Here is a 22,372-nt window from a genome sequence, read left to right on the forward strand (position 1 = left end):
TGTCAGTCTGGCTGAGGGGACGAGGTGAGCCCTTGGCAGGCCTGGGTGTGCTCATCGTCCCCACAAGGGGACAGACAAGAGGGAGAAACTCCCAAAGACCAGGGTGATGAGGAATGACTTCAGGAGGGAGGGCTGTGGGATTTCGAGCACTTGCTGGAATTGTCCAGATGGCGCTTCATGGTGGGTGAGGGGCCTGTGTTTCTGGGCAAGACAAAGCAAGAACTTCTGTGAGTCACAGTCAGCCAGGCAGGGGTGCCTCTCCCTCCTCCTTGTCCTCCTCCTCCTCTTCTTCCTCCCCTTCTTCCTCCTCTGTCCACATGGTCTTGAGGAGGTTTAGAGTTTCTAGTACTTGAGAATCCTCAGAGTTCTAAGGATGTTATGACTGTCCTTGGCCTTCAGGTTGAGAAATCTTGCATTGAAAATGATAAGCTGGCACATCAGGTGTTCCTGCCATGTTGAGGTATCCACAAAACAAACACGAATGTGCAAATGAGGTTCAGATTGGACACAGATCCACAGTATTCTGTATTTCTCACCAAGTCTAGCGGAACCCCAAACTAGGCTGTGAGTGTCTGGGGCTCCACCAAGCCCAGGTTGAGAACACATAGCAGCCCAGAAGGGCTGTGCTTTCAGCAGAAGCTTGCCTGCCCTGGAGGGAAGTGGAGGAACATGGAGGGCCAGCGCCCCAGCCCTCTGTACCTTGTGTGAAGGTGGAGGGGGTTCTCCCCATAGATGGGAAACCAGTGGGAGAGAGAGGTGGGTGCTCTGTGTTCAGGTTCTCCTTTCTTTGGAACCTCTCCAGGATTCAACCTGGCAGAGAGGTTTCTTCTAGGCCTTTTCCCTGTAGTTAACATGTTCCCTCCTCCTTCTCCTCCCCCCACCCCAAACCATGCCATTATGATTGAAAGTCTTTCACTTGCTAGGGAAAGGGGGGGGGGCGGGGAATTAAGTTCTAAACTTTCCATTAAGTAGTTGGGATAAGATGTCTTCTGTGGTAGTTGGATTAAACCCCGGCAGTTCTCTCACTGACTATTAGAAGCTAATTGAGCACCAGGAGCTCATTGGCGGCTGCAATGAGCATTTTGTTGGGGTGATTATGCAAGGCCACGGTCGTTCTCCGTAACAAGGTAACTCCAGGTAAGGAGAGAACTCCCTGAAACTTTAGATTTGCTGGAGTCTTCCTCATTTGCCCTCACTAACATAAGCCAAGGACAGACAAAGGCCCAAAGACCAGATCTTTGAGGAGGTTGCCATCCATTCGGGATTTCTGCCTGCATGGCCTGGATCTCATGGTCCCTTTGTCATGGCCTGATGGGAACAAGCCAGTACATGGGGGACAGCCCTGCTGGGCCAGTTTTGCATCGATTGAGATATTGGGGGTCTAGAGTCAGATGCTCTGAAATATAGTAAGGGACAGATGGCAGGCTTTGGAAGTCTGGGAACAGCTGACCAGATGCAAGAGAGTCACAGGCCAGTGTCTTTATCAGTGACCTGTGTTCTGAGAACAAGGCCTGACTGCAAGTAAGAATCCCTGAATCTCTCTCTCTCTCTTTCTCTCTTTCTCTTTCTCTTTCTCTTTCTCTTTCTCTCTCTCTCTCTCTCTCTCTCTCTCTCTCTCTCTCTCTCTGTGTCATGGGTGGGTGAGGTGTGGGCCTGCATAAATGGGGCCAATACAGCAACTCCTGGGGGTCTTTCTTAATCCAGAGGATTCTTTATGATGGAATGCTCCTACATATGCTGCCTTCCCAGCACCCAGAACCTTCATCAGGAGGTAGGAGCCCGAAGCTGCCATCCAGAAGTCCTGGGCTAAGTGGGTCAGGAGTGGGACCTCTCAGTGCCCTTTGACAGGGGTGCTGGGGCCTGGCCAAGCTGAATGTGTCCTCTGGGTGGCCCTGCTGAGCCTCTGGCCTGCTACTTCCATTAGCACGGAATCATGCCCCTCAGAGGACAGCGTGTAACCATGCTTCCTAGGGCGGGGGCACAGGAAGAGTTGCTGTCACCAGAGTACTCCATCTTTCTGACACACGGGCCCCGTATGGCTTTCTTCCCTCACTCCTGAGCCCCAGACAGCCTAGAAATCTACTCTGGAACATCCTCAGGACTGGTTTTTGAAAACTATATGTATATAAATATATACTTAATTTAAAAAAATCTATAGATCCTCTGTTTTCTTCTATTCTCCATCTCCTCTGTTAGTTTTCAAAGGCTCTGCCTGCCCTGTCTGTGGCCCGGATCACCTTCTTCCTCTATCTCACAGCTATAAAAGCTGGTCACAGGCAGAGGCTGGCTGCAGCAAGGCAGGAATGTGGTATTTGGTTAAATTGTAAAATTAGCTAGGGAACTTAATGAGGCATCCCGCCTCTGCCTTCTGAAGAGCAAGAAGTTTATAAAGGGGCTCTGAGCACCTTGCCTATGAAGGGGAGAGAGGGAGGAAGGGAGGAAGGAGGGGCTGGCTGGGAAGGCGGAAGAGCCTCCTCAGGTGAGTTTGCAGGCCTAGGACCCAGCTGGAGGGTCCCGAGAGGTCGTGTGGCCCCTCAGAGCTTCTGCTTTTGAGACAGCTTCCGTCAGCCAGTTTGAGTCCACGGAGTTCCTTACCACGCCTTGTCCATGGACCTCCCGAGGTTGCACGCAACCGGCTGTGACTATCCTTTCTGGCGTCAAATTCCCTTTTTGTCGTGTGCAAGGCTGCAGAGACCAGGACTGAACCCTTTGACTCAGGAGGTGCCCACAGCAGAATGGAGACGATCAGAGACCGTGACAGTGGCATCTAACATTTACTCAGGGCCGACAGGGGCCAAGCATTTCACCTCAGGATCTCACTCCCTCCCTACCAGCCCCCTCTGAGGTTGGTACCGTTAGGATTCCATTTGATGAGGAGGACACAGAGTTGACTTACTCAAGAGCACCCCTCGATTAAGAGGCCGAGTTGGGCTGTAAACACAGGCTGGCCTGCCCCCATAGCCACACATCTTAACCTCTGAGGCCAAGGTGTTGGCGTTCCTTTTCCAGGCAGTCCACCTCCCCCCAGCCCCTACTTCACAAGGGACAGATTGTGCGCTGGCGAGCGTCACCCCAAAGCTTTGGAAATCACGGTCTCAAAGGTGTGTGCGGAAGGTTGCCAACAGTCTATTTTCTGCGCGCACCGAATTCTCAGGTCCTCTAATTACACCAAACAGACCTGCCTGTTTTCCGGCAGCAGTCCGAGGTCAACTTAGTGGTCCGATTCGCCTTAATAACGCTCGACATGGGAAGGAGCCAGCCCACCTGCATCTTTTGTGTGAGGTCAGCCAGAAGAGGCGAGCTGCGTTTTGTTGTTTGGGGTCAGGCGGGGGTGGGGTGGGGTGGTGGTTCATGCTAAGAATGGGCACGAAAGTGTGACAGGCCATATTTCTGTTTGGAAAAGTGTGGAGTCTGAAGGCTTCTGAATTTTGAGCCTGCAGACGTCAGTGCCGGAATTGTAATGTAACACCTCAATTATGGTGCAGGGGGTAAGAAAGAAAGACTCGGAAACCTGCAAGCTTCTTTAGATCCACAGCCTGGGCCTCAATTACGGGTTCAGAAACACCAAAGGCAAGCCAATGAGTGTCATTTTTAACCAGTTTGAACATTTTACTACTTCCTAACATCAGAAGCGCCCGGGCTGGAGAGCCAGCTTCTTGTCCTCAATAAAGTGATTAAGCCGAATGGGTGTTGGGGGGTATTATTAGGCTGAGAAGGGCTAAAAATAGAAATGCTCTGTTTTCTGAAAGCCACAGCAGGCCCTGGAGAGCCTGGCAGCCACGACGTGCCACCGAGGGGCCTGCAGAAGGGGGAGGGAGGGTGGCAGTCCCCTGGGCTCGGCCTGAGATGGGGCGGTGGGTGTTGTGACGGTCGAGCCAGGTGACGGGCCTCCTTCCCAGCTGTCATCAGGAAGAGAGTAACAGTGGGAGCTGTGCATTGGTTGTTTCTGCCTTGGTCTTTGCTGGGGTGTGTGTGTGTGTGTGTGTGTGTGTGTGTGTGTGTGTGTGACTGTGAATGAATTTATAGCAACTGATAACTCTGGAGTCTAGAATGGATACCTCAGCCTAAAATTTACATATTTAGCCCCAAATGAATTGAATTTATTTGCTGTTCTTGGGGGAAGGGGTCCCCTTTGGGCAGTGAATAAAGGGCAGGTTATAAGGGGTACTTGCAAAGAGGGTGGGGAAAGGGGGAGACCCTTGGATCCAAGAGTGAGCATCTGTTCTGTAAAGCCTTGCCTAGCTGGCTAGGCTGCCCAGGAAGGGGGGGGGGGGTGGGGGATGGAAAGACTTTTTGGTTAAGTGAAGGTCAACCAAGAAAAACTTGGTCTATTTCAGTCTCTGTAGTTTGCTGTCATTCATCAGGGTGAGAGTCCATTTTTCTACTTGGAAGACAATTGATTTTTTTGTTTTGTTTTTTAAAGTTCATTTATTTTGAGAGAGAAAGAGTGCGCAAGCAGGGGAGGGGCAGAGAGAGGGAGAGAGAGAATCCCAAGCCTGTCGTGGGGCTTGATCTCATAGACTGTGAGATCAGGAACTGAGCTGAGATCAAGAGTTGGACACTTAACTGACTGAGCCCCCCAGGTGCCCCTGCTGTTTTTTTTATGATAGACTATCTTGTTTGCTTAGAAATCAAATGGAGAATGCCAACGAACATCAGTCTGGAAGGATATTTCTAATCAGGGTTTTATTGCAAGTCATTCCTGAGGGTCAGTTGTACCTTTTCTCCTGTAGAGCCCTACAAGTTTTCATGGCCTTGACCTTGTCTCTCTCCGTACCAGCATCAGGTGGCAGGGTGGGGCTGTTTTACAGATGGAGAAATGGTGGGCAGGTAATCAGGCTTCTAAAATATACCCACGTGCTCACCAGAGCCAGATCTAGACCCTGGTGCTTCTGGCTCCCCATCCGATGGACCGTAATGCCACATCTCTGCACCAAGAAGGAGTTGTTAGCAGGGCAAATGCTCAGTGGAGAGCATTGGACTGCAGGAGGATGGCCTCAGAGCTTGTGGGAAAGACCCTGCCAGCTCCAGGGTGTGGAGGATGACAGAGGACTGGAGCTCCTTCCTTTGGGATCTTTTTCTCCTGCCCTTAATATGAACACTTTATTCTTTTAAATTTTTTTTTCAACGTTTATTTATTTTTGGGACAGAGAGAGACAGAGCATGAACGGGGGAGGGGCAGAGAGAGAGGGAGACACAGAATCGGAAACAGGCTCCAGGCTCCGAGCCATCAGCCCAGAGCCTGACGTGGGGCTCGAACTCACGGACCGCAAGATCGTGACCTGGCTGAAGTCGGACGCTTAACCGACTGTGCCACCCAGGCGCCCCAGAACACTTTATTCTTTAACCCTTGATATTGTCAAGGCCCTCTAGTTAGGTGGGCTGTCCGTGCTGCCACCCCGATTTTGTTTCTTTTTCTTTGATGCTCACTGGCTGTGAGACGTTGGCTAAGCAAACTAAGCTTTTCTTTTCTTTTTTTTTTTTAAGTTTATTTCTTTATTTTGAGAAAGAGAACATGGCGGGGGGCAGAGAGAGAGGGAGAGAGAGAGAATTCCAAGCAGGCTTTGCACTGCCAGAGCAGAGCCTGACCCAGGGGTTGAACCCACGAACCTGCAAGATCATGACCTGAGCCAAAACCAAGAGTGGATGCTCAACTGACTGAGCCCTGCAGGCGCCCTCTGAACTACGTTTTTCATACTTCAGTTTTCACGTCTATAAAACAGGGATAAATCTTAGAACTGATGGGAGACTTGAATAGTATGTGGCACGTTAAGCAGTTAGTATGGTGCTTATTCCACGATGTTCGATTGATGTCAGTTCCTTGTATTCTTGTTGTTCCCGTCAGTGCTACAGCATTATTACTCCTCACTGCAGGGCGGCCCTTGTGGGACCCCTAGGGCCCCGGGAGGGGAAGGGTTGGGGTGTTGTCGCCCAGAGCCAGTTCTGTTGCTAGGCGCCTTCACGTGCATCTCGCCTCACTTAAACCTCCCGACTCCCTGTGGTCCTATTGCCGAGTGAGTGGTGCCCTCTGGAGTTGTGTGGCCTCGAGGTCCTGCTTACAGGGTGGGAGGGGTACATCAGTGCCTCCCTGGCAGGTGAGGACACCGCGGCTCCCACAGGTTAGTGGGAGGACCAGAATGCAGTTGGGGCCAGGGGAGGCTGCCTTGGCTTCCCTCTGAAGGTAACTCAAGTGAGCGTTTAATCAGAGTGAGTGTCTGGGAATGTTGGGAGCCGGGGTGATGGCAGACCTCCACTTGAAATTTTGTGGGCAGACCGGGCTTTGATCATGGCCATTGCCCTTGGAGTGGCCTGGTTTTGCTTTTCTCCATTGTCCAGACAGTCCTCCTGACTCTTTCCCCAGGAGGCGTAGCGGGGGAGGGGCCCCATGCCAGATTTTGGGTGAAGGCCTGTGACAAGGGACTCTGAAGGTGCTTCAGCAGAAAGGAGCATGGTAATTGAGGTTGAGAGGAGGAGGCCAGAGGGTCAGGCAACCGACAGAGCTTTGAAGCTGCTGGATGCCGGTAGAAACCCGTCTTTACATTCTGAACCTCTCACCTGAGAACACCCAAGTTAGGTCTGGTGGGGGGAAGGCAGTTGTTGGTATCCAAAGGTTGAGGGAATATCCCATAAAATCATGGCAGAAATCCCTACTGACCTTTTTACCTAGTCTCTCACAAATGCCAAGACTGTGGTGTTATCTTTCTTAAACAAAAAGCCGAGCACCTGAAAGCCTTGGTGTTCCCTGGGACCCAGGGGTCAGCCTTCCCCTTGGCCTCATTGGCTCGGCCCGGCTCTGTCTGGCTAATGATTCTCCCAGTGTCTGGACTGTCTGTTCCACTCTGCCTCCCTGATAGAGCAAGGTATTTCCTTGACAAGGAATCCCCTGACTGAACCGGAGAACGCAGCCCCTGCTCAGTTTAGCCAGCACCTCCCCATTGCGAAGGGTTGTAAGCATAGGAGCTCGCTTTTACAGCCACCGCGGGCTCTCTTTGCCATGTGCTTCCAGATTCTTCTCCCACAACAGCCGTTCATCTTTTCTTTACCCTTAGAGGTGTCCCAATTTAAAACTTGTCATTTACAGATGGAGAGATTAAGTGGCTCCCCCAGGGCTATACATCTCAGGCAGGGGGCAGTTGGGGCTCTGAATCCATTTCTCATTGTGGTGCTTCAAGAGAGCTGGGGTGCTCTTGGCCAGCAGCGCCCCCCCTTGAGCCCGTTATCCACCTGCCTCATCCAAGGATGCCCCTCTGTCGTCCCAAACATGGGAGTACCATGTGTGGGAGATCCCCAGGGAATGCAAGGTGTCCTCTCTCCTAGGGCATTCATTATAGGCAGACCTTCCCCCAGGAACTGTGGGGCTGGAATATTATGGGCTGAAGTTCTAGAAGGCTCGGGCCAGAGGCTGGCCTTCTAGAGCTCCACAACTTGATAAAGTGGAACTTTATCCATAACTATTCAGGCACCTGCTGCATACCACTTGTTTCATAGGGCTAATAGCCCCATTTTATTTTATTTATTTATTTTTTAATGTTGATTTTTGAGAGAGAGAGAGAGACAGAGAGAGAGACAGAGAGACAGAGCATGAGCAGCGGAGGGACAGAGAGAGAGGGAGAGACAGAATCCAAAGCAGGCTCCAGGCTCGGAGGTGTCAGCACAGAGCCTGATGTGGGACTTGAACCCACAAACCATGGGATTATGACTTGAGCTGAAGTCAGATGCTTAACCAACTGAGCCACCCAGATGCCCCAATAATCCCATCTTAAAGAGGGAAGCGAGGGTACAGAGTTGGTCCCAGGACCCTATCGCCAGCGAGGAGAACTCCACAGCAGGTCTGGCCACTAGCTGCCGGAGGCTTCACCTCGGGGAGCTGTCTGGTTGGCATAGCATGTCTGGAAGAAGTCCATTCTGTCAGAGCGGGGGCTGACATTCTCATAACGAGAGAGGCTTTTGTGTCATTGCATTGATTACCACCATACATTGATTAGCCAGTCATGGAAGTTGCCTGGGGAAGAAATGGGTTAAAGGCAGCGCTAAGGGGAACCCCCAAATCAATACTCCTACTTAGACTTCAGGAGAGTTGCGTGTTGTTTTCACAGTGACAGGTTTATCCTCCCACTTGTATTTTATTTAAAATAATTCACCTTAAATAGGTTTGCACTCTTTCCAGTAGGAGGATGAGAGTCAAAACTTGGCCGTGAATATCAAGGGCCGACTGGAAAGAGGCCATTTCTTTGACCTTCTCCCAGGGAGATGTGGTTGGGCCCTGCCTTTATTTCCACATTGTTGGTTTGTCGAGGGGATTGTTGGACATGCACAATCGACAGTGCCCACTGCCTTCTTTTATCTTCCTCTTCCCAGAGAAGGTCTGATTAAGACTTGTCCAGAGTAGGAGCTTTTTCTCCCTTTGTTAAGGTAATTTTTTAAAATTCAAAAACATGTTTTTTGAGAGAGAAAGCAAGTGCATGAGCAAGAGAGGAGCAGGGGGAGAGGGAGAGAGAAGGACACCCAGCGTGGAGCCCACCGGAGGCTCAGTCTCACAACCATGAAATCGTGACCTGAGCTGAAGTCAAGAGTCGGACACTTAACCTACTGAGCCACCCATGTGCCCCCTCCCTTTTTTTGTTCTTTGTATTTTGGCTCAGGGGCCTAAGAATACTTTGAATGTTGTGATATGTTTAGTGCATGCATCGGTTGTGTGCGTGGAGCCCACACATTGACAGTGGGGGAGAAAGTAATGGCAGTAGTGAGGATGTTAGTAATGGCAGGAGTGAGGATGTTAATGACAGCTCACATTGATTGAGCAGCTCCTGTGGGTCAGGCATGGTGTTGCAGACTTTACATATACTGTTTAAATTAATTGTCACTCAACCCTGTGAGGCGGCTGATCTGTGCCTGTTTTATAGGTGAAGAAATAGGCACGGGGAGGAGAATCAGCTTGCCCAGGGTGGTGGCTAGAAGTGATAGAACCAGGACTTGCTCCTGGTTTGCTTGACCCCCAAGCAAGGGTTCTTAACTTGTCTGGGGCACAGCTGTATACTGAGCATACGTGCTTGTACTGGCTAGGGGCTGTGTTACTAAGCCTGTTGGGTTCCTGCTGGTGCCGAGAGTGGTGACAGAGGAGCAAGGCCCTCTGAGAACTGAGTCGCAGGGATAAGGGACAAGGTGGACCTATTCTCTGTGTGGGACATGAGGTCAGGACCGACCGTAGGATCCTGGTGACAGCCAAGGGCGCCAGCGCACCACGGGGACCCCCTGATAGCATGAGGTTTATGGGGTAGGGTAAGAAACGCTCTCTCAGACTAGAGAGGCCTCATCATTTCCTTTTGACCCGTTCCACGGTCTCCTCTGAGTGGACATTTAGTCACATGTGGGGGATCCAGCCATGGAGCATGTTATTGATGGGGAAATTGACTTCTAGGGATCTGAACACCTGCCCGTTGTGGGCCCCGATTATTCTCCATCTCTGTTGCACAGCTTGCACACTGCCTGGTGGCTTCCTCAGTCCTGCCTTTGATTGGGGCCCGCACTCGTAGTCCATTCACCCCGCTGTCCTGTAGCGGATGCCCTTCTCCCACCTCCTTGTCGGGTAGACCAGCCCTCGGGCCATATCCCGAGCCAGTCGGTAGGGGCTGGACGTCTTCTGATCAGTCCACATCTGCCCCCCACTGCTTCCCCTTTCCCCTCTTGCCCGAATGAGTGCCCCTTACAGAGATTCTGGTTCTGGATCAGTTTTTGTTTTGTTGATAAAGGAGAAATGGTGAGCGAGAAAGAGAGCAGGCAAGCTCGCCTTCCAGCTCCTCTCGGGGAGAGAACTCATCTCCCTGAGCAAAAGAACACGCAGTGCTGGCCTTTGGAATTGGCAGCCAGAGTACTGTTCTCTGTCTGATAAGAGGTACTGTAAATAAAACTGTCCACCATGGCCCGCTGTAAAATGCCCCGTGTCTGTACTCATTGTTCTGACGGCTTATGCTTTTTTTGGGTCTGCTGTTTTGGTACACTCTGTACTTCCTTATGTAAGCAGGCATGCATATCTCATCAGAACATTCAAGATGTTTATTTTAAAATCTCAAGGAATTAAAAGAAAAAGGACACACTACTCAACGTTAGATGCTGGCAAATGTTAAGTGTTTTTTCAGCGGTTTCCCCCACCCCCTCCCCGCCTTCTTATTAGCATGGAGGGGTGGGGGGGGGGAGAGGGAGGGATTTTGAATTTTTTTTTCTTCTTTCATTGGCTTCTGCCGTATTGACTTCAGAGAGACACCAGCCCACATCTGACTGTGCTCAGCATTGTTTGTCTACCCTCCTTCCTGGATGCTTGGGACCCCCAACCCTGTTTCTGGTTGGGAAGGGGGGGTGGCGTCCAAGGTGGTGGTGGGGGGAGGACAGCTGTGGGGAGCCTGTCGAGCGAGCTTCTGCGGGATTTCTGCGCTGTTGTCGTTGGAATGCTAGGCGTTTATAGAAAGCTTTGTGGTTTTGAAAGTGCTTTCCTGGCCGTGTCTCCTTCGATTCTTTCGAGTCGGGATGATCCGTAGCACTGAGTGAAAGTGGCCCCGACACAGGGACGCCTTAGACCATCTCCAGCCTCCTTGAGGGCCGTGGTGACTGCCTCCTTTCTTTTCACCCAGCCTGAACCTGCTTTGAACCCTCCTCCTTCCAATAGCCCCGGTCTGACCTCCTGGAGGTGTCGAGAAGTCAGGGAGAGATGGGACAGGGCAGGAGTCTGGGATATTCTGAGTGGTCAGGTACTCTTGCTCCCCCAGTATAACACATAAGGCACCCTTGAGCCCTCACCTGCAGGATCCCTGGGAGACTGGCAGGGCAAGGATGTCTATCTGTCTGTCTGTCTGTCTCTCTTTACCACTGAATTTCAGATAAGCGCTCTGCCTGGGCTGTGGGTGGGGGCCACACAAATTTCTGCCAGCTGGTTGAGGGTCCACTCTGGCCATCAGAGGCCTCCTCAGACAGGAGACTCTGAGCGTCCTGGGGGAGGGGTTGCTTCTCTTCTTGCGGGGGTCTGAGTCCTGGGCAGCCGGTGGGTAACAAAGGGCTGATGGGGAGGAGATCGTGATCCAGGGCAAGCAGAGAGCCCACTCCCAACCTTTCCTTTCTCCGCTCCCAACTGCCTGAGTGCCAGCCAAGACCATGTCCTTGAGTTTTAAAAAGGGGCAGTAGAGAACCTAGAGTGTGTGGAATAAGGACTCTGCCACCCCCTAGGGGACAGCCTGGCAGTGCCCTGAATGGCCACTGCCCTCTTCCCGGGCCAGTTCTGTGCCTGGAAGCCGCGGGAGAGTTTCTGCATTTATCAAGCCTTTAGGACGGAAGCTGCAGGGCAGGTAAAGAGCAGGGGACTGGGATCGCGCAGGGAAGAGACATACTGCAGCCCTGCTCGCACGGAGCTTACGGTCTGCGGGGGAGGAATGAGAAGAGCTGGGCAGCATAGGACGCTTGAATCGGGCTCCTGGGGCTCACGCGGGGAGGATTTAAGAGCCAGGTTGGTGAATAGCTGCACGTACTGACATGTTGGTCCTTTGACAGATTTTCCTGGTCCCCTCAACAAGACAACCACTCACCTTTAAATTAGAGGGATGAGGGGCGCCTGGGTGGCGCAGTCGGTTCAGCGTCCGACTTCAGCCAGGTCACGATCTCGCGGTCCGTGAGTTCGAGCCCCGCGTCGGGCTCTGGGCTGATGGCTCAGAGCCTGGAGCCTGTTTCCAATTCTGTGTCTCCCTCTCTCTCTGCCCCTCGCCCGTTCATGCTCTGTCTCTCTCTGTCCCCAAAATAAATAAACGTTGAAAAAAAAAATTAAAAAAAATAAATAAATAAATTAGAGGGATGAGGTGTGTGTGTGTGTGTGTGTGTGTGTGTGTGTGCGAGAGAGAGAGAGAGAGAGAGAGAGAGAGAGAGAAAGCGAGCGAGCAAGAAAGAGGTCAGAGTGAAATATGTCTTTATAAATGTGAGACTCACTTTACACAAGATAAATGGCCTCCAAATAACTGTACATTGAACTTCAGTAAAATCAATCATATTTTGCACAGAGGAGTTCTTTAAAGGAATCGTAACCCTGGGCTGACTGGTGGTGATGATGGCTACTCCTTGCTGGGTGTGTGGATCCCCTGGATAGAGGTCCAAGCCCTTCTCCCACCTTGCCAATTCCTCTGAGGGACTTATTCTTCCCATTTTACAGAGGAGGTGACAGACCCACTGAGACCTGGCAACTTTCTGGGGTCAGGGTCGCAGCTCATGACTGGCCTGGCTGGGATTTGAACTCTGATCCGTCTGACCAGAATCCTGAGCTCTTAAGCACGCTCTCCTGCCCGCTGAGGTATAAATAACATCAGTGAGCTCCTGTGTCCCGCAGAGTGCTTGGTGATTGACAAAGGAGTGTGTGTTCACTAATGTCCATCTTCCCCTTTGACCCTCTCAGCAGCAGGTACGGCCATCTTTGTTTCACAGCTCGGAAGGAGGGCCACTCTGGTGGCCGGGCTGGCCTGGGACCCAGTTCTCCCCACTCCAAGTGGCGCTGTTCACTCAGCTCTGTAATCGCTAGGGAGGATGGCGATGGTCCAGCCCACTGTATCTTCTGGCTGTTCCCTCTCTGCTGTAAATTCCCGTCCCTGCGGTCCACCCCTTTGCTCCCCAGCTCCCCCTCTATCTGCACTGACTCCATTCCAACCCGCTGGCCTCCTCACTCCTCCTCTGTCTGGAATGGGCTTCCATAGACAGGGCTGTTTCTTCTTTCCCCTTTCAGCTTTGTGTTCAGAGGCCAGCTCATCAGAGAGCTCTTCCCTGCCTACCCCATATAAAATGGTGGCCCCTGGCCCTCTGGGTCCCAATTCACTTCATTTGTGTCTCTTTAAATCACTACCTAGTTTGTATTTACTGGGTTTTTAAAAATGTGCCTTTCCTTCTAGAATGTAAGCTCTCTGAGGACAGGGGTTTTGTCTCTTTTGTTCATTTGCTGTAATCCACTTTGGGGCATATTCTTACTGGACATGCAAAAAGCATCCCTGTGCATAGGAAAGATACGACGAGGTGTGGTCATCCCTGAGCTGTGACGTCCTGTTCTTCCCACTCCAGGAGGAGCCCTAGGAAATTTTGTGGGGGATAAATGCTGATCTATCCACGTGTACCCATTGTGTTCAACTGGCATGACCTCCTTCCTTCCCCCCCATCCCTCCCTCACATTGATGCTTTATAAATGTATTAGGGGCTGAATGATGTCACCGTAATGCGTTTTGGGAATAGCCATGTGGTTTATACACACTTGAATTGCTTTGAATGCAAACCTGACATCATACTGAAGGCAGCAACGAACAACATATGCACAGTAAACAGGCAGAGACTGTCTTATTGATTAACAGATGAGGCCTCTATTATTGATCAAAGCTTGGCGAGGAAATTTATCACTTTTAATTTCAGGGCTGCCAAATATTTCTGCCTCTGAGCCAGCCATTACAGAGACAATTTAAAGGCACATGCCTCCTTGGGAAGAGGGGGGGTTCTGCCTCTCTCTGCTGGGCTCCTGTGCCCTGGAACTGCCTATCTTTGCTGCGGGGCTCGCCCTGGGGAGTTGGGGAGAGTCTCAGTGGGGGAGGGGGAGTACTAGGGCTTATATGAATGGGGCCTGACGTGGGAGCCAACCTTTGTGGTGTCCATGTGTGCTGAGGGTTCTGACCAGTCTGGGTGGGTCAGACTCTGCGCTGACGAGGCCAGGGGACTTTGACCTACTCGGCTCGACTTTGTGACTTCAGCAAGGCAGGGGTAGAGAGGGGAAGCTCTGAGGGCAACCAGATGTGGTCAGGCTTGGGCCAAGCCGGCAACCTTGACTAGATCACATGTGCTAATCTGTTTTTATCTTCATCTTGAACTTGTCTGATGGCACACATCCGGCCCTTTATTTCCTACCTGGCCTCCTTCCTTTCTCTCTGCTTCTCAGTCATTAAAACAGATGCTGCGATGGCCTTATTGATGGCTGTTTTCTAAGAACCCTCTGTACCACATCCCTTCAAGGTGGCGGCATAGAGGTTCCTCACCTGGTTGCAGGGCTCCTGCACGAGGCTGAGCTCCCAGGGCTTTCCAGCCCCTGCTTTCCTCCTTGGGCCTCCCCATCATCTTTCTTCTTTAGGGAGTCGTGAGAACTGTTTAGAACCAAAGGAAGAAATGCAGTTACAGTCCGATCCCTTACAAATCACAGAAAATCATTGCTGGCTAATGATTCAGTACTGGAGAGAGTTCCTCATTTCTAGAAGGCTGTGGCTTCCTCTACCCCCCTCTGGTCCACTGTGCTCTTTGAGGTCCTGGCTGCATTTCCAGAATAAATGGATGAAAAGTGGTCCTGGCTGCCACCTGAGTGATCACACATTGTGAGTGATCACACATTGTGTCTTTCCCCTGAGTTTCTTCGAAAGCTCTTTCTTAAAGCTTTAGAAGCCACGTGCAGGTCCTTGGCCCAAGGATACCCAGCAGCTTGAAGAGATACCTGGAAGTGATCAAGACCTCCTGGTCTCTAGGAAAAACTCAACTCGAGACACCTAATACAAATGGCAGTATTTGTATTGAAAGCTCTTTTTAAAAAAAAAAACATTTTTTAAATGTTTTTATTTATTTTTGAGACAAAGAGAGAGCATGAGCAGGGGACGGGCAGAGAGAGAGGGAGACACAGAATCTGAGGCAGGCTCCAGGCCAGGAGCTGTCAGCACAGAGCCTGGTGTGGGGCTCGAACTCACTGCAAGATCATGACCTGTGCTGGAGCCAGATGCTTAACTGACTGAGCCACCCAGGTGCCCCTGTATTGAGGGCTGTTAAGGAAAAGTGACTCCATATCTTCCCTAAGGGCATTTTATCATTCATTTACTCAGTCAACTCATATTTATTGAGCACCTAGTAGAGGGTAAATTTTGCTCATCAGTAGACAAGGTCAGTGTCCTCACAGGGTTTGCTTCCTTCTACCCTTCACTGGCAAGAACTGTTTATTGCTGTTTAATTTAAGCCTATACTGGTGCAAATTGTATTCTTAGTACTGTTCCTTATAGTACATGCTATTACTCTAAGGCGGAGGTTTTTAAAACTTGTTAAAAAGTAGTGGAACCATTTTTCCAGCTAGAATTTTATGCAAAACTTTGATGTATAAACGGGATGTATTGGAATTTTATTGTTTTCAGTTGGGGGGAGGAAGCCCATACCTCCCCTTCTTATCCACGAAGCATCTTTTCAGAGGGAGCCCTAGAGTACAGAGATTAAGAGCAGAGGGTCTGAAGTCAAGCTGCCTGGGTTTGAATCCACTTCTGGTGCCCACTGAGAGACACTGGTCAAGCTACTTAACCTCTTGGAGGTTCGCTTTTCTAGTCTGCTGAACGGAGTAATAACAGTATGATCTTTTTTGTTTTTTAATTTATTTTGAGATAGGGAGGGCACGAGTAGGGGAAGGGCTGAGAGAGAGGGAGAAAGCGAGAATCCCAAGCAGGCTCTGCACTGTCCGTGCAGAGCCCGATGCGGGCCTTGAACTCGCGAACCGTGAGATCACGACCCGAGCCAAAGTCGGAACCGTGACCCACTGAGTCACCCAGGTGCTCCAGGAGTTTGGACTTTTAAAAGCCGGCAGGATCAAAGGAGATGATACAGCATGCATCGTGCCTGCTGCATGGTAAAGCCTCAGAAAATCTGAGATGGTTGGAAAGCGGCACTAGTTTTCTACTACGAATATGTGTAAGAAGTTCTGCCTCTTACAAGACTCTAATATAAAAGTAACACACAGGCACACTCAAGGCGGTGCTCAGATGCGTAGAAAGGAGCACGGTGTGGGGCCTCTTGGAGAGGGCAGGGCAGAGCCCGTGTGCTCTGTGCGTGCACAACCCGTCTTGAGAATGGAACGGGCAGCAACGGACAGAACTGGGACCCAGCGGTGCTCAAACTCAGGGAGGGACGAGCGGCTCCCGTCAGGGCCGGTGAAGACGATGTCCGTGGAGCTGGGTGGCTGACCGCTCGGGCCTCGAAGCGACGTGGAGGAATTCAGAATCAGTGTAAATTTTGAGCCCTGTAGAACTTCTCGGGCAATGAGTATGAAGGAAACAAGTAGCCTTTTAAGGCACGGGTATCTGTGGGGTGAATCAGAGGACATCTGGTGGTGGGGCAGCCATCCTTGAGTGTGCCAGTGTTCTGGGCACCACCTGGCAAGGGCCTGGGTAGGGGCAGTGACAATCAGTACGCATCGGAAGAGATGCACCTGGAAGGTATTTTTAAGGGGGGATAGATACATGTCCCCCCTTTTTAATATTTATTTATTTTTGAGAGACAGAGGGAGAGCATGAGCAGGGGAGGGGCAGAGAGAGAGGGAGATACAGAACCCCAAGCAGGCTCTAGGCTCCGAGCTGTCAGCACAGAGCTCGACACGGAGCTCGCACTCATGAACCGTGAGGTCACGGCCGGAGCCGAAGTCAGACGCTTACCTGACCGAGCCACCCAGGCGCCCCTCGAAGATACTTTGAATGAAAGCTGCCTAGGCTTGTGGCAGGTGCCCTGTGGCTGAATAACATATTAGAGCCTTGAAGACCATGAGCGACTGGGAAAAAATCCTGTTTGTCTTGATCCTGTGGCCTTGTCTCTCTGAGCCTCGTAAAAATAATAGTTCTACAGAAGTTGATCAATTCGAATCGCACTGAATTGATTTTGTTTATTCCACAAATATGTCCAGTAATAGGGTCCCCCCCCCCCCGGGTGTCAGGAAGATACGGCTGTGTGTGGAGTGACACAGTCCCTCCCTTGGGAAGCTTAGAGTGTGGCAGGAGACAGGGACGGGTCCACGGGCATTTAGAAGAGCGCATGGTGAGCCGTCGATCTGGAACATACAGGGTGCTTGCCGGAGCGTAAGGAGGGGCTACGTCATCAGGACACAGGGGAAGAGGTAATGGACGCTGGTGCATATACTTGGTGCTAAACTGGGGTGGGAGTGAGCGACTAGAAGGTCAGACACAGGAGGAGCAGGAGGGTGGGTGAGACCTGTCAGTGAGGGAGAGCCTGGCTCCTCCAGGAACCAGACTGGCCGAGTGGACCGGAGACCAGGGAGTGAGAGTGAGGGAGGGGGAGAGAGATGAAGCAGGGAAGATGAGCGAATCAGAAGTGCTTTGTGTGTCTTGGTGAGGAGGTTAGATTTTATCCTGAAGACACAGGGGAGTCGTTCAGGGATTTTTGGGTGGTCAGGTGCAGGGGGTGGTTGGGACAGACAGTCTAGTTTGGGACATACTGAGTTAGGGGCTATGCAAGTAGAGGTACGTCAGCATTTCCTACCTTCCCATAAGGTATAACCTAAGCAAGGGGGCCTATTTCCCCTCGTATTCTTTTTTTTTTTTAATGTTTGTTTATTTCTGAGAGGGGGGAGGGGCAGAGAGAGAGAGAGAGAGAGAGAGAGAGAGAGAATGTCAAGCAGGGTCTGTCCTGTTTAGCTCAGCGCCCCACGCGGGGCTCGAACTCACAAACTATGAGATCATGACCTGAGCCGAAATCAAGAGTCAGACGCTTAGCTGACTAAGCCACCTAGGCGCCCCCCCTTGTATTCTTTAGCCCTCTCTGTTCCTCACTTGGAATCAGCCCCCGCCAGAATCTGCCTGCTTCTTGGGGTCATGTCATCTGGACCCCATCTCTGCTTGTGTTGGTTATTCTGATTTTGTTCCCTCTTCTCTCTGGGAGACCCCTGGATGGTGACATCTGGAGCTCAGTTGGGGGTTTGGTCACAACCTGGAGGAGGGGCTGGGCCGGCTGCCAGGGCCAAGGACTGTCCCTGCCTTGATCTCCGCAGGTGTCCAGCCACCTTCCCTAGTGTCTTTCTGCACGATTCTGGCCCAGGATCCCTTCCCCACAAATGGAATATCGCTCTCATGGTAACGTCTCCCCTTTGTTCCAGCGGGTGCCAAAGCCTTTGTCTGTGACCAGTGTGGAGCCCAGTTTTCGAAGGAGGATGCCCTGGAGACCCACAGGCAGACCCATACTGGTGAGTTGACAGCTTCCCATCCTTCAGCTCCTCGAATGTGCCAGCACACGGATACCAAGGGACTTGGCGACACCCTCTTTCAGCAAATGTGACCTCCATTCCTGTCCTGGGGAGCTGTGGGTGGGGATGGCTTGTGCCACAGTCAGCTACTCCCGTGTGTGGGGCCGGTTGGCAGGAATGTCCAAGTGTGACCTTGCCCTGTAAGAACAGCAGCCCTGGATGAGGCCCACTGTCTCTGCGTCTAACAGGCCACTGACGTCCCGTCTTCACATTCCCTCACATAGCCCTCCCTCACATAGCCCTCTAGCACATTCTTGTTGAAGTCTTAGAAGGTCCGTGATGTTACCTAGCATCCGCTTCCCTTGGTGAATCTTCGGGAAACCTCTCACACTCCATCTGTATACCTCTGAAACCCTCAGTGGCCACAGGGGGCTGGTCTGCCATCTGTGAGTCGAGTCATTGTCTAAAAGAAAGTAGTGTATACATATGACGTGTCCGAACCATAGCCGACGATGTCACTGTATTTGTTGTCAGAGCACTGATTGCATGGCATCAGTGCCCCTCACCACCGCCGTACTCCGTCTTCTTTGCTGTAGCTCAGTGTTGTACTTGACCTCACCTGGCCCGTCTTTCCGTAACTCTGTAAAGCAGGAGGCTACTCCCGTGTCATGGATGAGGACCCTGCGGCTCAAAGGAGGGTCAGTGACTTGCCCAAGTTAATAGTGGGGCCAGGAGTGTTGCAGCTTGGACAGCCTGGGTTTTTCCTTGGCTCTGACCTTCCTGTCTGTGAGATCATGGGTCTGTTATTTGAGGTTTTTTTTTCATGCATGTTTATTTTTCACAGAGAGAGAGAGAGAGGGAGAGACAGACTGTGCATGAGCAGGGCTGGGGCAGAGAGAGAGGGAACATAGAACTTGAAGCAGGCTCCAGGCTCCATGCTGTCAGCACAGACCCCACTAAGAGGCTTGAACTCACAAACTGTGAGATCATGACCTGAGCCTGAAGTCAGATGCTCAACCAACTGAGCCACCCAGGTGTCCTGATGAGTCCATTATTTAAACTCTCTTACTGTGGTCATCTCATCTGTTAAAAAAGTGGAGTCATGATAGTACCTACCTCCACAGCAGAGTATTGTCGTGGGGATGAAGTAAAATACTTTATTTGAAGTGCTTTGCAGAGTGTTTGGCTCATAGTAAGCATTTATTAAATAGGGGTAAGTAAATGTATTTAAAATGTAGTAAATATTTATTGATTTCCCACCATGTGCCTGGCATGCTTGTTGCATTTAAGGTATAGTGACATCCAAGACAGATAGCATTCCTGTCCCCTCGTGGCACTGAGATTCTAATAGGGAGACAGTTTAGGCACATAAGTGTATAATCTAATGTCAGATGATAATAAGTGTTAGTAAGAAAATAAAGCAGGATAAGGGGAAAGAGTGTGATAGGGAGAAAAGTGGTATTTTATATTAAATAGCTTGTCTTCTCTGAGAAGGTGACATCTGAGCAGAGTCCTGATGTGAGGGAGTGAGCCACTCAGAGGGAACAGGTGCTTGCCGAAGCCCTGAGGCTGGGCCAAACCTGACCAGCTCGAGGACCAGCATGAGGAGCAGGGGGCAGGGGAGAGGTGGCAGGGGGTGAGGTGCAGAGAGGGTCGGCACAGGAGGTCATAAATCAGGTGGGTCTCTCAACCCTAGTAAGGAATTTAGATTTTATTCTGCACATGCTAAAAGTCCACTGGAGGGAGATAAAACATTTGCAAATCACATACCTCATGAGGGACTTACAGTTAGAAAATATAAAGTCCGCTTACAACTCAATAATAAAAATACAAATAATGGGCAGAAGATCAGCATGGACATTTCTCCAAAAAACAGACAAACAGTCCATGAGCGCATGAAAGGATGCTCGGTGCCATTAGGCCATTGTAAGGGAAATACAAATCGAAGTGACCACGAAGTAGTTTTTTATACGTAGCAGGATGTGGCTGCGGTACAAAATGTAGGCAGTAGGAAGTGTTGGCGAGGACGTGGCGAAATCAGAACTCTTATACAGTACTGGTCAGCAGGTGAAATGATGCAGCCGCACTGGACAGCCGTCTGGCACTTCCTGCAAAGGTTAAATACAGAGTTACCATTTACGTAGCAGTTCTACTCCGAGGTGTCTATCAAGACACCTGAAAACCTATGTCCTCACAAAAACTTGCACGTGACTTTATAGATGCATTATTCGTAATAGCCAAAAGGTAGAGATAACCCAGTGTCCGCGGATGGATGGATAGACAAAATGTCGTTTATGTGCAGAATGGAGTTTTATTCGGCTCTAAAAAGGGATGGGGTACTGATCACACTCTGCGACGTAGATGAGCCTCACAAACGTGATGCTCAGTGACAGGAGCCAGTCACAGAAGGCTGTGTGTTGTGTGGTTTCATTGATAGGAAACAGCTAGAATGGGCAAATCTATAGGCAGAAAATGAATTAGCAGGTGCCAGAGGCTGGGCGAGTTGAGGAGACCTGGGGAATGACTGCTAATGGGTATGGGGTTTCCTTTTGGAGTGATGTCATTGTTCTAAAATTGATGGTGATGGTGGTGGCACAATTCGTAATGTATTAAAAAAGTATCGAAGTGCACAGTTTATTTTTATATTTATTTGAAGATTTTTATTTTTAAGTAATTTCTGTACCCAACGTGGAGCTTGAACTTACAACCCCAAGCTCAAGAGTTGCTCTACCGACTGAGCCAGAGGGCTCCCCGAACTGTATAGTTGAAATGCGTGAATTATGCGTTATGTGAAATGTATAAATGATACCTCAGTAAATCATGGCACCCTACATGCACCACACACAAATGCATGTGCATAGACATTTGTAGAAAAAAGGAAATAATGGTCCCTTGGAGGGTTTTGAGTGGGAGAGTGGCATGACTCGATTTATGTGTTTAAAAGTGCACTCTGGCTCCTGTGTTGGGAATTGACCACGGTAGTTGCTGTAGTGAACTACTCCAACACTAGATTAAAGCAACAAAGTGTTATGATCTCTGACGGCTCTGTGAGTTGACTGGGCTCAGCTGGGTGGTTTTCACTTGGGGTCTCTCACGAGATTGCAGTCAGGCGCTGTCTGGGTCTGGGGTCATCTGAAGGCTCGACGGGGCTGGACGTCCGGGATGGCTTCCTCACTCACGTGTGACTCTCAGTGCTCTGCCATGTGGCCTTCCTCTACGGCAGAGTGGCCTGGACTTCTCACATGACAGCTCAGGGCCTCAGGAGTCTGGAAACATAAGCTGTCAGCTCTGTTAAAAGCCGGGCTAGAGACGTCTAGCATCGCTTCTGCCATGTTTTATTGGTCAAAGCAGCCCCAGACTGAAGGGGTGGGAGACTCGACTCCCCTTCTCTAGGGGTAGTGACAAACACATACTGAGTGTTGTATGGTAGTCATCTTGGGAGACTGACTGCCAAGCTACCGCAGGGGACTAGCATGGAAGAAAGAAGTCTTTCCTGGTCTGCTGCTGGTACCATTACTTTCAGCAATATTTCCTCGTCCTGTGATCTCACAAAATCTGCCTTTCCTGAGTGGAAAACACGGTCTCGGTCTGTTCCGCCCTGGCCCGTGACGACTAGAAGAGTGCTTTCTAGGTGAGCATCTCCCTGGCTTGGTTATGGAGAAGGTGACTTGGCCAGGTGACTTTGACCAGGGTTCCAGACCTGGTTATCTTGAAAGCCAGGGGAAGACCCAGGTGTCCCCAGGTCCCAGCCAGCTTCTTAATGCTGGACCACATGAAGTGGAGAATCTCGCTCTGAGAATTCTGTTCTGGGGCCTGTGGAGACTGAGTGGTGAGCCAGCTTTCCCAAACAGCTTAATCTGTCCACACAGATTAAATCAGCAGCAGGGAGCAAGCCACCTCTCAGCTGGGATCAGAGGAGGTGGCTGAGTCCCTGAGGGGTGAGCAGATGGGGGAGGTTATTTGCAAACAGTCCTCATGCACTTACTGAGCACCTTGTGTGTGCCTGGCACCCACTGCGGATACAGCAGTGATCATTACAGACATGATTTCTATTTTTTTTCAACCCATTTTATGGAGATATAATTCACATACCATACAGCTCACCTGTTACAAGTATACAGTTTAATGATTTTTGGTATATTACACCATTTTTAGAATCGTGGCAAAATATCTATCACATAGAACATGCCATTTAATAATCATTTTTATTTATTTATTTAAAAAAAATTTTTTTTTTCAACGTTTATTTATTTTTGGGACAGAGAGAGACAGAGCATGAACGGGGGAGGGGCAGAGAGAGAGGGAGACACAGAATCAGAAACAGGCTCCAGGCTCTGAGCCATCAGCCCAGAGCCTGACGCGGGGCTTGAACTCCCGGACCGCGAGATC

General features: G+C 50.5%; 1 protein-coding gene across 4 annotated transcripts in view; it reads left to right on the top strand.

The window, feature by feature from the left end:
• ZBTB16 (zinc finger and BTB domain containing 16) overlaps positions 1-22,372 on the top strand; it is a 196,926-nt gene that overhangs the window by 115,156 nt on the left and 59,398 nt on the right. For all 4 annotated transcript variants that reach the window (XM_043579387.1, XM_043579386.1, XM_043579384.1 and 1 more), the window contains one exon: positions 17,897-17,983. In XM_043579387.1, the coding sequence (XP_043435322.1) occupies positions 17,897-17,983 (87 nt within the window). The remainder of the gene's footprint in view (positions 1-17,896; positions 17,984-22,372) is intronic.

This window comes from Prionailurus bengalensis, chromosome D1 (assembly GCF_016509475.1).
Source record: "Prionailurus bengalensis isolate Pbe53 chromosome D1, Fcat_Pben_1.1_paternal_pri, whole genome shotgun sequence".
Taxonomy (NCBI): Eukaryota; Metazoa; Chordata; class Mammalia; order Carnivora; family Felidae; genus Prionailurus; species Prionailurus bengalensis.